Source organism: Thalassophryne amazonica, chromosome 10, assembly GCF_902500255.1.
Source record: "Thalassophryne amazonica chromosome 10, fThaAma1.1, whole genome shotgun sequence".
Lineage (NCBI taxonomy): Eukaryota > Metazoa > Chordata > Actinopteri > Batrachoidiformes > Batrachoididae > Thalassophryne > Thalassophryne amazonica.
The window spans coordinates 92,529,997-92,543,006 of record NC_047112.1 but is presented as its reverse complement, the minus strand read 5'-3'; the positions used below and the strand labels follow the sequence as shown (position 1 = coordinate 92,543,006).

General features: G+C 42.4%; 1 protein-coding gene across 1 annotated transcript in view; it reads right to left on the bottom strand.

Annotated features, from left to right (window-relative positions):
• Nucleotides 1–13,010, bottom strand: part of scfd2 (sec1 family domain containing 2) — a 354,011-nt gene that overhangs the window by 17,116 nt on the left and 323,885 nt on the right. The window contains exon 8 of the mRNA XM_034180512.1: nt 3,209–3,328. Within this exon, the coding sequence (XP_034036403.1) occupies nt 3,209–3,328 (120 nt within the window). The remainder of the gene's footprint in view (nt 1–3,208; nt 3,329–13,010) is intronic.

Genomic DNA, 13,010 nt, shown 5'->3' with positions numbered 1-13,010 from the left:
TGTCTGTGATCTGCTTTTTTTCTACAAAATTAAACAACTGAATGAACATCCTCCGAGGCCGGTGATTCCATAATTTTTGCCAGGGGTTGTACCATCAGCCATATGTGGACTTTCCAGCAGTATTGCTGTGTGGGTATGGTCCCATATTGACAAAAAAGAGTGATAGAAACATTTGGCATCAATGGCGTGAAAGAGAGAAAACACCAAATAAAAACAAATAGTATAAGGAAAAAATGAGATGGAAATAACAAATTATAACAAACACATATACAGGCCAGGACATCCCCACCCTCTTGGTCCCCTTCCTCAAACGAAGAAGACTGCAGCTTAAACCAAATATCTGTGACTTTCTTCCATGAGCTCTAGCCACACTATCCTCATGACTTTATAAAAACTGAACCAAATAATAATAATAATAATAATAATAATAATAACCTTATATGATAAAGGTCTCAATATAAAGAAAAAAAAATCTTCAAAATCAGCAAAATGCATCTTAGTAAGTTATCAATTCAGTGACACATGGCTGTAAGCACAAGAAATTATGAACAAAAGAAAAAGAAAAAAAATTATACAATTATATGTAAAAGTTTGGGCACCCCTGATGATTTCCATGATTTTCCTTTATAAATCACTGGTTGTTTGGATCAGCAATTTCAGTTAAATATATCATGTAGCACACACAGTGATATATGAGAAGTGAAATTAAGTTTATAGGATTTACAGAAAGTGTGCAATAAATTTGGGCACCCCAACAGAAAAGAAATACATCATTTAGTAGATCCTCCTTTTTGCAGAAATAACATCCTCTAAATGCTTCCTATAGCTTCCAATGAGAGTCTGGATTTTGGTTAAAGGTATTTTGAACCAGTCTTCTTTACAAAACATCTCAGGTTTGTTGGTTTCCGAGCATGGACAGCTACCTTAAAATCACACCACAGATTTTCAATAATATTCAGGTCTGGGGACTGAGATGGCCATTCCAGAACATTGTACGTGTTCCTCTGGATGAATGCCTTAGTTGAAAAATCCAGTTCTGGCGCAACATCAACTTTGTCACTTTTTCATGAACATTGTTCTTAAGAATCTGCTGATACTGACTGGAATCCATGTGAACCTAAACTTTAACAAGATTCCCAGTACCTGCACTGGCCACACAGCCCCACAGCATGATGGAACCACCTCCAAATTTTACTGCAGGTAGCAAGCGTTTTTCTTGGAATGCTGTGTTCTTTGTCAGCGATCATACCATCCAAATAACTTATTTGAACTTATTTTTTTACTTCTTATTTGAACTTATTTACTTGGCACACAACTCGTCAATAACAAAAACTGATATACAAGACAATTCCACAGTGACGTGTTATCTTTTATACAAATAATGAGTTCCAACAGATGCCATTAATACAGGCAACGAGTGGAGGACAAAAGAGCTTCTTAAAGAAGTTGTTACAAGTCTGTGAGAGCCAGAAATCTTGCTTGTTTGTGGGTGACCAAATACTTATTTTCTACCATAATTTACAAATAAATTCTTTAAAAATCCTACAATGTGATTTCCTGGAGTTTTTTTCTCATTTTGTCTATCACAGAAGTGTACCTATGTTGAAAAGTACAGACCTCTCTCATCTTTCTAAGTAGGAGAACTTGCACAATCTGGGACTGACTAAATACTTTTTGGCCCCACTGTAGCCGCCTTAAATATGCTTTCTCATGATTGGATTCACCTGTGTAAGGAGGTCAAGGGTCTGCTTACAAGCAAATGACGCAACCGACAGGCGTGAAAAAAATCACGCATGCGCACGAAGGTTCAAGGTTGGCTCATGCAAGCACACGTGATTCAAATCCATCAGGTTTTTGAAAAAAATAAAAAGGTCAGATACTTTTCTAACAGACCTCGTATATATATATATATATATATATATATATATATATATATATATATATATATATATATATATATCTATCTGTCTACCTATACATACAGTCTGTAGACTGCAGTGATCTTAACATCTCCAGGTCCTGAGCCTTTGAGAGCGAGATAGTCAAGAGGTTGCTGGACAGAGGTGTTTAGTGATACAGATAATTTTGGAAGTGACTGAAGGTCCAAGTCTTTAGTGTCTTGATGCTTGCTGTCTTACTGTATGCTTATGAGACTTGGATGCAACCCGCTCTGTGTTGCGGTGGATGCAGAGACATGTAGCATTTGCGCATCAACCTGATCTAACTGCACTTACAAACTCAATTCCAGTGAAGTTGGGACATTGTGTAAAATGTAAATAAAAACAGAATACAATGATTTGCAAATCCTCTTCAACCTATATTCAATTGAATACACTACAAAGACAAGATATTTAATGTTCAAACTGATAAACTTTATTGTTTTTGTGCAAATAATTGCTCATTTTGAAATCGATGCCTGCAACACGTTTCAAAAAAGCTGGGACAGTGGTATGTTTACCACTGTGTTACATCACCTTTCCTTCTAACAACACTCAATAAGCATTTGGGAACTGAGGACACTAATTTTTGAAGCTTTGTAGGTGGAATTCCTCCTATTCCTGCTTGATGTATGACTTCAGTTGTTCAACAGTCTGGGGTCTCCGTTGTCGTATTTTGCTCTCCATAATGCGCCACACATTTTCAATAGGCGACAGGTTTGGACTGCAGGCAGGCCAACTTCACTGGAATTGGGGTTGTACCAGACGTAATGTTTTCAGTTCTATTTTCTGTTTATCAGCAGGATTTCAAAAGGCATGAAAAGATTTCAATAGAAGTTGGCAGAGAGGTCGGCTTTGCCTATGCAGACCAAGTATGATTTTCATATTATATTTTATTTGATTTTAATATTATATTATATTTGTTCAATTGATTATATTATATGCTTACATTGAACTTATTAAATAAAATCACGCATGCATGCATGCTTTTAATATAAAGATGATTTACCGCCTCCTGCTGGAATGGCGTGTGAGTTCAGAATGCAATCAGCAATGTCTATTGTTCGGTGTTATTAGCTAATATCTGTAGTTTCTCCAAAAATATTAGTCCTATCAATGTTCCGTTTTGGCGGCATTCATCCTTGACCCAAAATAAGTAAGCATACCCAACAGCAAATGTCAGCTCAATCATGTTAAATTAACCACAGCTGTCCACAAACTGTTACGGTATTTACCTGAAGGAGATGGACTTGATGCTTTAAGTTACTGACCTGAGTTGCCGGTTTGTGGGTGGAGACAAACTCTTTGATGAGACGGAGCTCATGTGGCGTGATCCCACCAACCAGGAAGAGGAAGAGCAGAGGGTTGTCGGCAGGATGTGGACGACTCACCTGGAATGTGGAATAGTGACAGATCAGTGGATTTTTAGCCAGCAGAGGTATTGATCTTTTAATATTTCCCATCACAGCCCACTTTGTAGTAAACCGTGTGCACAGTGTGCAGGCTGCATTTAATCACTCCTTTTTACTAGGACTCTGCTGTACTCTTATTTCTGTGCTCAGCAGCTGAAGTCTTCTTGCTGTGATGTTGTTATGGCTGACATGTAGACATGCAAGCATGTGTGTGTACACGGGCATCCTCGCCAAACACAACCACCCCCACCACACACACAACACAAATTTTATCAGGAGGACGGTGTCTGCTGTAGGTGACTGGCGGTTGTAGAATAAAGCTGCGTGCTGGTTGGCGAGCAACAGTCAGGACAACAGCCTGTGAATACTAAGCAAGGAATGAGAGCTGCGAGGGGAGGCGCCGAAGAGCGGGTGGCAGTACACGTGAAGCACCAGGAGGCTGGGGCGAAGCATTTCAGGCATGAGCCAGCATGTCTTCCTTCACAGGTGTGTAAACTCGTATTTTTAATTGGATTCTGATTGTGTTATGATTGATAATTAGAAGAAAATTCAGTGCATGCTGGAGAAATCAAAGACACACCAAATATCCATTAAGTATACATTATATTGAAGAAAAAAAAATCTCTTAGAAAGAAAACTGCATTGTAACACTTTATGGTTTGCATTTTATTATGTTATTATTTTAGATTTAATTAAAAGATTTAGTTAACTGGAGGTAGTGGAACAGAATATAGCAATGAATTGTGTGACATATACGAGGTCTGTCCAAAAAGTAATGGTCCTTTTTATTTTTTTTCCAAAAACTATATGGATTTGAATCACGTGTGATTGCATCTGGGCGGCTTTGCTTAAGCTGCTGCCCCCGTGACCCGATTCCGGATAAAGTGGAAGAAAATGGATGGATGGATGGATCAATTCCTCACAATGCAATACGATGCGAATTGGTGCGATACGATCAGGGATGGGTACTGATATGATTTAATTGATATCGATGCCATTATTGATTCTGCTTATCGATCAGATTCTTTTATCGATTCCCTTATCAATACCTCTTGTGAACTGTCTGTATACTAAAAGTAGGCTTTGCAGGTTTTCTATGTCAACAACATTTTATTGAGTTTTAAAGTATGAAATTGGTCACTGGTTCCTTGATCTCTGGACATAAATAAAAATCAATAAAATCTGCACATGGTCACTGGATTCTTGATGTACATGGTGAATCCTTGATCTCTGGACAGAAAAGAAATAAACAAAATCTGTCATTTTTCTCAAAAGCATTTCCTTTCAGACATTAATGACACAAATGTAACTCCGTAGACTCTGAGCTGAGCTCTTCAGCTGGCTGCTGCATGTCAGGATGTAATTCTTGCAGAATGCAGGACATCTCAATTTGGGGAAAAACGGTTTTGGTCGACTGTAGTTTATTGTTTGTATTATAATGCTTAGAAAGAAGTGCCATTTGATTTAAAACCACGATTCGCTTTGAAGTTATTAATTCTGACCAAAATCTGCACGGCTCTTTGGAGCTGTGCACTTAGTCCCACAAAACAGAGGATTTTATTATTATTATTATTTCCTTTACCTGATGGACAACTTCAGTTTACGCGCCGGGTTGCTCATGCCAGAGAACCATCGCGTAAAATTCCAATATAGAATGGAGGATGATTCTCGTTTTTTGCCCACAATAAGACAAGAGTCCCGTTCGGGACTTTAATCCACACAAAGGTGACTCATGATTGACATCTTTAAATGGCTTTGAGAGGGGTTGATGAAGGAATTACAGACTTGCTTCTGAAAACCAGCGAAACAGAGAACCAGCGAACAGCGGGTCGAAGCGCTTCTTTGTTGGTTCAAACTTCAAGCAGACCTGCTGCAGTCTGCAATCAACATAGAGAAATAATCATTTTCCTGATAAACACCCTGAAAACAACGGCCACGCCGGTGTCCTGAACCGTCTGTGGTGCATTCAATGTGCCTTGGAAAAAAATTAATGCAAGCAGGCAGCGAGCGATGCAACACAATTTCACCTGTCAACTGAATCGATGAACATTTAATGAATCGATGCACTCGCAATGTGAACGTTTGTATCTAGATACTGATTCGTATCAATTAATCTCCACATGCCTAATGCACATGGATATTTGAAAATTGGAAATGGAATGGTGTATGCCTATTCACAGCTTCATGCTGGAGTGGACTAGAGAAGGACTGTAAAAAAGGAAAGCTAAGTTTCTCATGTGACGGCCCCGCCGTCTTGTAGCGGGGTGGGCCCATAATCAGGGGCATCTGGGCACGGTGTCCCTGTCTCTTATTTAAGTGGGCCCAAATAATTCATTTTGTTCTCTCCCTCTCTCTTTCTAGGACGTCTCGCTGCACCGACCGGTAACAGAGCGCCTTTTTGCACAGCTGCACCTCTTTGCACCTTTTAATTTATTGACGTAAACTATTGTAAATAAATACTTTTATTTTTCTAATCCTCTCGTTTGTGTCTCCTCCTTGTCACTGTCCTCTGAGCCACGGGCACGTGACAGGAGTGGGGGCTCGTCCTTTAAATGTAATTTTTGTAGTCAGCGCACTTAGTTTTTGTAAATTTATTTGGTTAAAGTTTGTTTTTAGGCCTGTTTTTTGTGTTGGGGCTTTGCCGCGCGCTGATTACATGATTAGAATCTGGTGTGCACCTGCTGATTGCGCGTTTGTTTGTTTGTGGGGACACGCGAGAGGTTTGAAGCCAAATTGTGTTTTTTTTTTTTTTTGATCCGAGGTGAAGGTAAGTGCTGTCTCATGCTGCATGGTGTTTCGGAGTCCTTCGTTAGGCTTTAGTGGCTTTTCTCAGAAGGAGATTTGCCTGCTTTTGTTTTGTGAGGGCAGCGGTGAACGTGGCTACAAGCTTCGGCTTGGGAGCGCGTCCGTGGTGTTCTGGGGGTTGTCAGCTTGCTGGTCGCTGCTCAGACCCATCGGGTTTTAGCGCATAAATACCCACCATATGAGACCGCAAGAAGACTAGGTTAAGCAGGTAGATTTGGGTTAAGTAGTTCAGGGCGGGGGACTCCGAGGGACACGCTGGCCCTCAGCCTCGGTTATGTGAGTTTGGCAGTTTGCATTCAGTTCGGTTTACATTACTTTTTTTTTTGTAACCATGGCTTCTGTTTCGCATTTTTTTTCCACTCCTTCTGAACGTTTTTTGGAAAATTGTCAAAAGAAACATTCATTGCAGATAGCTAAACACTATAGCATTACAGTGGGAAATAATACACGCAAAGATGATGTTAGAGATATAATCACTGCTGCGCTCTTTAATAAAGGCGTCCTGAGAGGGGGAGAGCAACAGTTGGGTTTTTATGTCAATTCTAAACCCGAGCTGTTTGTTTCGTTTGATGGACTGAGTTTTGAGCAGCGTAAGGAATTAATGTTGCTGCAAATTGAACAAGAGAAAAGCAGAAAAGATGCTGAACTTCAATTGGAACAAATGAGACTGAGAACTGAAGCTGAAAAAGAGGTTCAATTGGAACGTGTCAGACGAGAGACTGAAAAAATGAGATTGGAATTGGAACACTATAAACTGAATTTGATTCGGGATGGTAAGGTTATAGGCGAGGTGAGTGAAAAATCATTTTCCTCTGCTGTTTGTAGGCCTGCTCCTAACGTGTTTGACGTGGGTGCTAGTCTGCACCTAATGCCAAAGTTTAATGAAAAAGATACAGATACTTTATTCATTCTGTTTGAGCGCATTGCAGATGTTAAAAATTGGGCGGATTGTGATAGAGCTTTGTTGTTACAGTCCGTGTTTATTGGTCGTGCCCAGGAGGCTTATTCTGCGTTGAGCGCTGCAGAGTGTCTGGAATATGCCAAAATAAAGGCTGCGGTTCTAAAATCCTACGAATTAGTCCCACAAGCTTATCGCCAGAAAAAAAATGAACGTCAAACTCACGTGGAATTTGTTAGAAATTTAACCTGTCAATTTAATCGTTGGTGTTCTGCTTTGAATATTGACACTTTTGAGGGTTTCATCAGCATGTAGCTACTTATGTTACTGAACAGAAACCCAGCACCGCTCTGAAGGCAGCGGAGCTGGCAGATGATTTTGTCCTGACTCACAAGGGGGCTATGGGTGAAATTTTTCCATTTAGGACCAAGCCTATAGTCAGTGAAAGTCGCTCCTACTCGCCGACCTTTGCGCAGGGTCGCTCTGCTTCATTCAGAGGACACTCTAGCAGGTGTAATTACTGTCAGGCAACGGGCCACTGGAAGTCTCAGTGTCCTGTGCTCAAGTCTAAAAGCAGGCGTAAAATGTACGTCCCTTCAGCTCCTGCTCTGTCAGCTTCAAATAATAAGTCCAGGAAAAAGTTCGATAAAGCTTTTGCTCCTTTCATCCATGATGCGTATGTGTCCATTGTGGGGAGCGAGCAGCGTGTTCATATTAAGATGCTGCGTGACACAGGGGCTAAACATTCATTTATAGTGGCTTCTGTGCTTCCATTCTCCTCTGTTACAGAAACGGGTGACTCTGTCCTTATGCATGGGATGGAGCTGGGTGTGGTCTCCGTGCCGAGGCACACAATTATGTTAGAATGTGGGTTTATTAATGGTCTGGTGATTGTAGGCGTGCGCCCCGCTCTGCGGCTTCCTGGGGTTTCATTGATTTTAGGCAATGATTTGGTTGGTAGTGCGGTGTGGCCGAGGTCCCCTTTGCCCGTGGTGACCCCTGAGCCACGCTCGTCATCTCTGCTTGAAGAGCAGTGTCCAGAGGTGTTTCCGGCTTGTGTTGTGACGTGCGCTCAATTTCGTGCGTCTGAGTCGGATGTGCTTGAGAGCTCAGTCTTGCTGCCTGAGCTCCCCGCATCTGTCTCTGTGAAGGAATGGAGTCAGCATCAAAAGTCTGATCCAACTCTTTCAGTTTTGTTTGAAAATGTTCTTCCAGGTGACAAGGTACAGAGTGCTGCTCATGGGTACTTCATGCAGGAGGGTCTGTTGGTGCGCAAGTGGGTCCCATGTCATGGTGACTTCATTGGTGAGCCCATTTTTCAGATTGTTGTTCCTGAGATGTTTCGTGATGATGTGCTCAGAGTTGCCCATGATGACTCTGGTCACTTAGGTGTGAAGAAAACGTGTGATACAGTGCTGCGTTATTTTTTCTGGCCTAGGTTAAAACGTGGTGTCAAAATACATTAAAACTTGTCACGTTTGTCAGTTAACGGCAAAGCCAAACCAGATACTTAAGCCTGCACCCCTGTGTCCCATTCCAGCCATAAGCAAGCCTTTTGAGCACATTATCATAGATTGTGTGGGTCCGCTTCCTCCCTCAAAGTCTGGCTCCTCTTATTTGTTAACAGTGATGTGCCAAGCAACACGAGATCCTGCTGCATTCCCATTACATAAAATTACAGCTCGGTCAGTCATTAAAGCTTTGTCTAATTTTATGTCAATTTTTGGCATCCCACGTGTTGTACAGTCTGACCAGGGCTCAAATTTTATGTCTCGTGTCTTTGCCCAAGTTTTGAAACAGTTGAGGGTAAAACACAATGTTGCGTCCGCCTATCATGCGCAGAGCCAGGGAGCGTTAGAGAGGTTTCACCAGACTTTGAAGTCCTTGTTAAGAGCTTACTGTACCGAATTGAGGGGTGACTGGGAGGAAGGGTTGCCATGGCTTATGTTGTCAGCTCGGGAGGTGGTGCAAGAGAGCACTGGATTTAGTCCAAATGATTTGGTGTTTGGACATGCAGTGCGGGGTCCAATGGCCATACTAAAGGATGGTTTGGTGGTGGACTCTGATCCCCCTAAAAATGTGATTGACTATGTCAATGGTTTTCGCCATCATTTGTATGTGACTGTAGAAAAAGCACAGGAAAACTTGAAGGGTGCACAGGGAAAAATGAAGAAAGTATTTGATCGGAAAACTGAACGTTGAGAGTTCAGCCCAGGGGATCTGGTCTTGGCCTTGACCCCTTTAACTAATTCACCATTCCAGGCTAAGTTTTCTGGCCCTTATGTTGTTGAGAGCAGGGATTTGGATAATTACATGATCGCTACACCTAATCGCAGAAAGGCATCACGATTATGTCATGTTAATTTACTTAAGCCATACTATTCTCGCGGTTATGGGGTTCCGCAGAGTAGTGTTGCTTCTGCAGCTCTCACTGTCCACTCCTTTTCCTCAGGTCAGCAGGCTCCTGCTCAGGAGGAGGTGGATGTGAAGTGGCCTGATGATTCTATGTTGTGTGGTCGACTTAAGAACTCTGAGACCTTGAGTAAGTTGCAGTTGCTATTCAGTCACTTGAATCTGGAGCAATGTGCTGAACTGACAGAAGTGATCGACTCCTATCCAGAGTTGTTCAGAGCTACACCTTCAAGAACACACCTGATAGAGCATGACATAGATGTTGGTGAGAGCACTCCAATCAAACAGCGGTTCTATAGGTGTGCTCCTCAGAAACGTAAGGTAATGGAGGCTGAGGTCCAGTATATGCTGGATAACGGCATAGCTGTCCCCTCATCCTCCAGTTGGGCCTCTCCAAGCCTGTTGGTGGATAAGTCAGACAAATCGCCACGTTTTTGTACGGACTATCGAAAAGTAAATAAAGTGACAAAATCAGATTCGTATCCGTTACCACGAAAGGAAGATTGCATTGACCAAATTGGGTCTGCTAAATTTGTGAGCAAATTTGATTTATTAAAGAGATATTGGCAAGTTGGGTTGTCTGCCCGTGCAAGAGAGATTTCCGCTTTTGTTACTCCATTTGGTTTATTTGAATACACTGTGATGAGTTTTGGCCTGCGAAATGCACCAGCAACGTTTCAAAGGTTAATGAACATGGTGACATCTGGTCTGGAAGGTTGTGCGGTCTATCTTGACGACGTAGTAGTGTTTAGTGACACTTGGAATGACCATGTCCAGCATATTCGTGCCTTATTTGATCGCCTTTCGTCTGCGCGTCTGACAGTCAATCTGGCGAAGTGTGAGTTCGCTCGTGCAACTGTTACTTATTTGGGGCATGTAGTGGGGCAGGGGGAAGTGCGACCAGTTGATGCAAAGGTACAAGCAATTTTGGATTATCCGCCTCCGACTACTAAGAAGGAGTTGATGCGTTTCTTAGGGTTGGTTGGCTATTATAGAAGTTTTTGTCTAAATTTTCAACAGTTGTTGCTCCGCTTACAAATTTGTTGAAAAGTACTGTTGGTTTTCAGTGGTCTACCGCTTGTCAGACCGCTTTTAAGAATGTCAAGTTGCTGTTATGTGTTGAGCCAGTTCTTGTTGCTCCCATAATGGATCGGCCGTTCAAAATTCAGGTAGATGCTAGTCAAGTTGGAGCTGGTGCTGTTTTGCTCCAAGCGCATGATGGAGTTGACAAACCAGTTTGTTACTTTTCTAAAAAGTTTAATTCGTATCAATTAAATTATTCGACAATTGAGAAGGAAACTCTCGCACTTATCTTGGCTCTTCAACATTTTGAGATTTATGTGACTTGCGGTGATGGTCCTTTAATCATTTATACCGACCATAATCCACTCACGTTCTTAAGTACTCTGAAAAGTCCAAATCAATGTCTAATTTGATGGGCGCTGTTTCTACAGGCATTCAGTTTAGACATTCGTCATATTAAAGGTTCTGATAACTTGTTGGCTGATGCTTTGTCACGTGCGCCAGTTTAAAAAAAAAAAGGAAAAAGCAAAGTTGCCTTAATTTTTGTGCCTGTCTCTCTTCTGCCTCTCCTCAAGTTTCAGGCGCCGGAACTCTGGAGGTGCAGCAGAGGACATGTGTGCTACGTTTGTGACTTTACCAATTGGTGTCATCTTTAGCCTTGTATAGCTAAGTCTAATTTGATTCCTTGCAAATGGTAGAACTTTTCTTGTTTGATAATGGAAAATAGAAGAAAAAACTTAGTCCTATCAGATTTTAAAGTAGTTTGTAAAGGAAAAAAATGTATAGCTGAATATAGGTAAGCTGTAAATATTGTAATTTTGGTGCAACAAAAAAATATAATGTAGTACTACTAACAAAAAAGAAAAAATTGTGCTGTTTGGAAAGTCCTTAGGTGGACTTCCCTTTTGAAGGGGGAGGGTGTGACGGCCCCGCCGTCTTGTAGCAGGGTGGGCCCATAATCAGGGGCACCTGGGCCCGGTGTCCCTGTCTCTTATTTAAGTGGGCCCAACTAATTCATTTTGTTCTCTCCCTCTCTCTTTCTAGGACGTCTCGTCAGAGGAAATGACAGCTGTCACTCATCACACCAGCTGTCACTCATCTACACCACTACTTAAGCCGGACTGCAACTCCACCTCCCCGCCGAGAAATCGACTACCAAGAGGTAATTTCTCTGCTGACTGACACGTTGTGTACTAATCTAGATCTCATTTGCAGCCATTGTCCTGTGGTCGTTGCCTTATCTGGGATTTTGGCGTTTGGCGTGACTACGACGACTGCGCCTCACTCTCCAAACAGATAAGTGGTTAATCAAGAACTGCACGAGTGTGTGATTTGGAGGTGGAGGTTCCCCCTCCTAACTGTGTACAGACCGTGGACCACTGAGGGTGCGGATTTACACTCATTCATCTTGTCTCTGCTTTCTGCCAGCAGTACCGGGGTCGACAGCCGAAGACAGAGGTCACCTGCGGATACGGGACTTGGCGGCTCCGGTGTTCTTCAGACCGTTGGTGGTGGAGGCCGTGTGGGACGCGGCTTCTCTCTCGTCGGGGTCTTCTATCTTCGAGCCTGCCCACACGTCACCTGGTGTTAATTGGCTTTACAAATTTTGTGTGTTTAGTTGTGTGTTGTCACAACATTAAATTGTTACCTTTTGGCTTACTCATTGTCCGTTCATTTGCGCCCCCTGTTCTGGGTCCGTGCTACGACACCTTCCCAACAAATCCTCCTCTATAAAATGTCTCCATGAAGCTGTGTAACTGGTGATACAACATCCACTGAAGCTTGTAACTCCTCATGAGCTGCCTTCCAGTGTGGTCACTCAGTTTTTAAAAACAGCTTCACTGACACAGATTTACCAGACAGCACCATAGCGTTTGTTTTTAATAGTGTGTGTTGGTGCGTGATATTCGTGATTTTCGTGGAGCATGTTTTTGTCAAAAAATCTTCCACGAATGTCACACACCACCCTCATTTCGCCTCATGTCGTGGAGGTTGCAACTGAGCGTGTTGATCCGTCTTGATTAGTGGTGATCTTTAATAGAGCGTGACAGCGTTCTTCTCTGACGTGCACACAATTAAACCCTGCTGCACCGCATTTAGTTTAATTGCTGCAGTATGCTGAAGAAGGATAGTGACGCCAAGCTGGCTAAAAGTTTCATTCCAGTGCTCATCAGCACACTCCTGCCGGTGTTCCACCTGCTGCTGCTGCTTTGCCTGATGTTTGGGAAAATGCATGAGATGAAAGCCATGTGGAGCCACACATCTGGCTCTCTGTCTCCTCCTCCTTTCTGCACCACTCCATGTCACAGAGCCCAACTAAGCACGCAATCACAAAGTTCTTCCGCTGTAGATTTTGAGGAGCAAACTGGAGCGATCTGAATTGTTCAGCAGCTGATGGATGAATATGGGTGTGTGTGGAGACAATTCACCTCATTCACAACGTGATGGAACGTAACGATGTGCTGTTACACACATCGAACATTCTTGACCGTGCATAATGGTTCCTGATAATTTGCCAGCAAC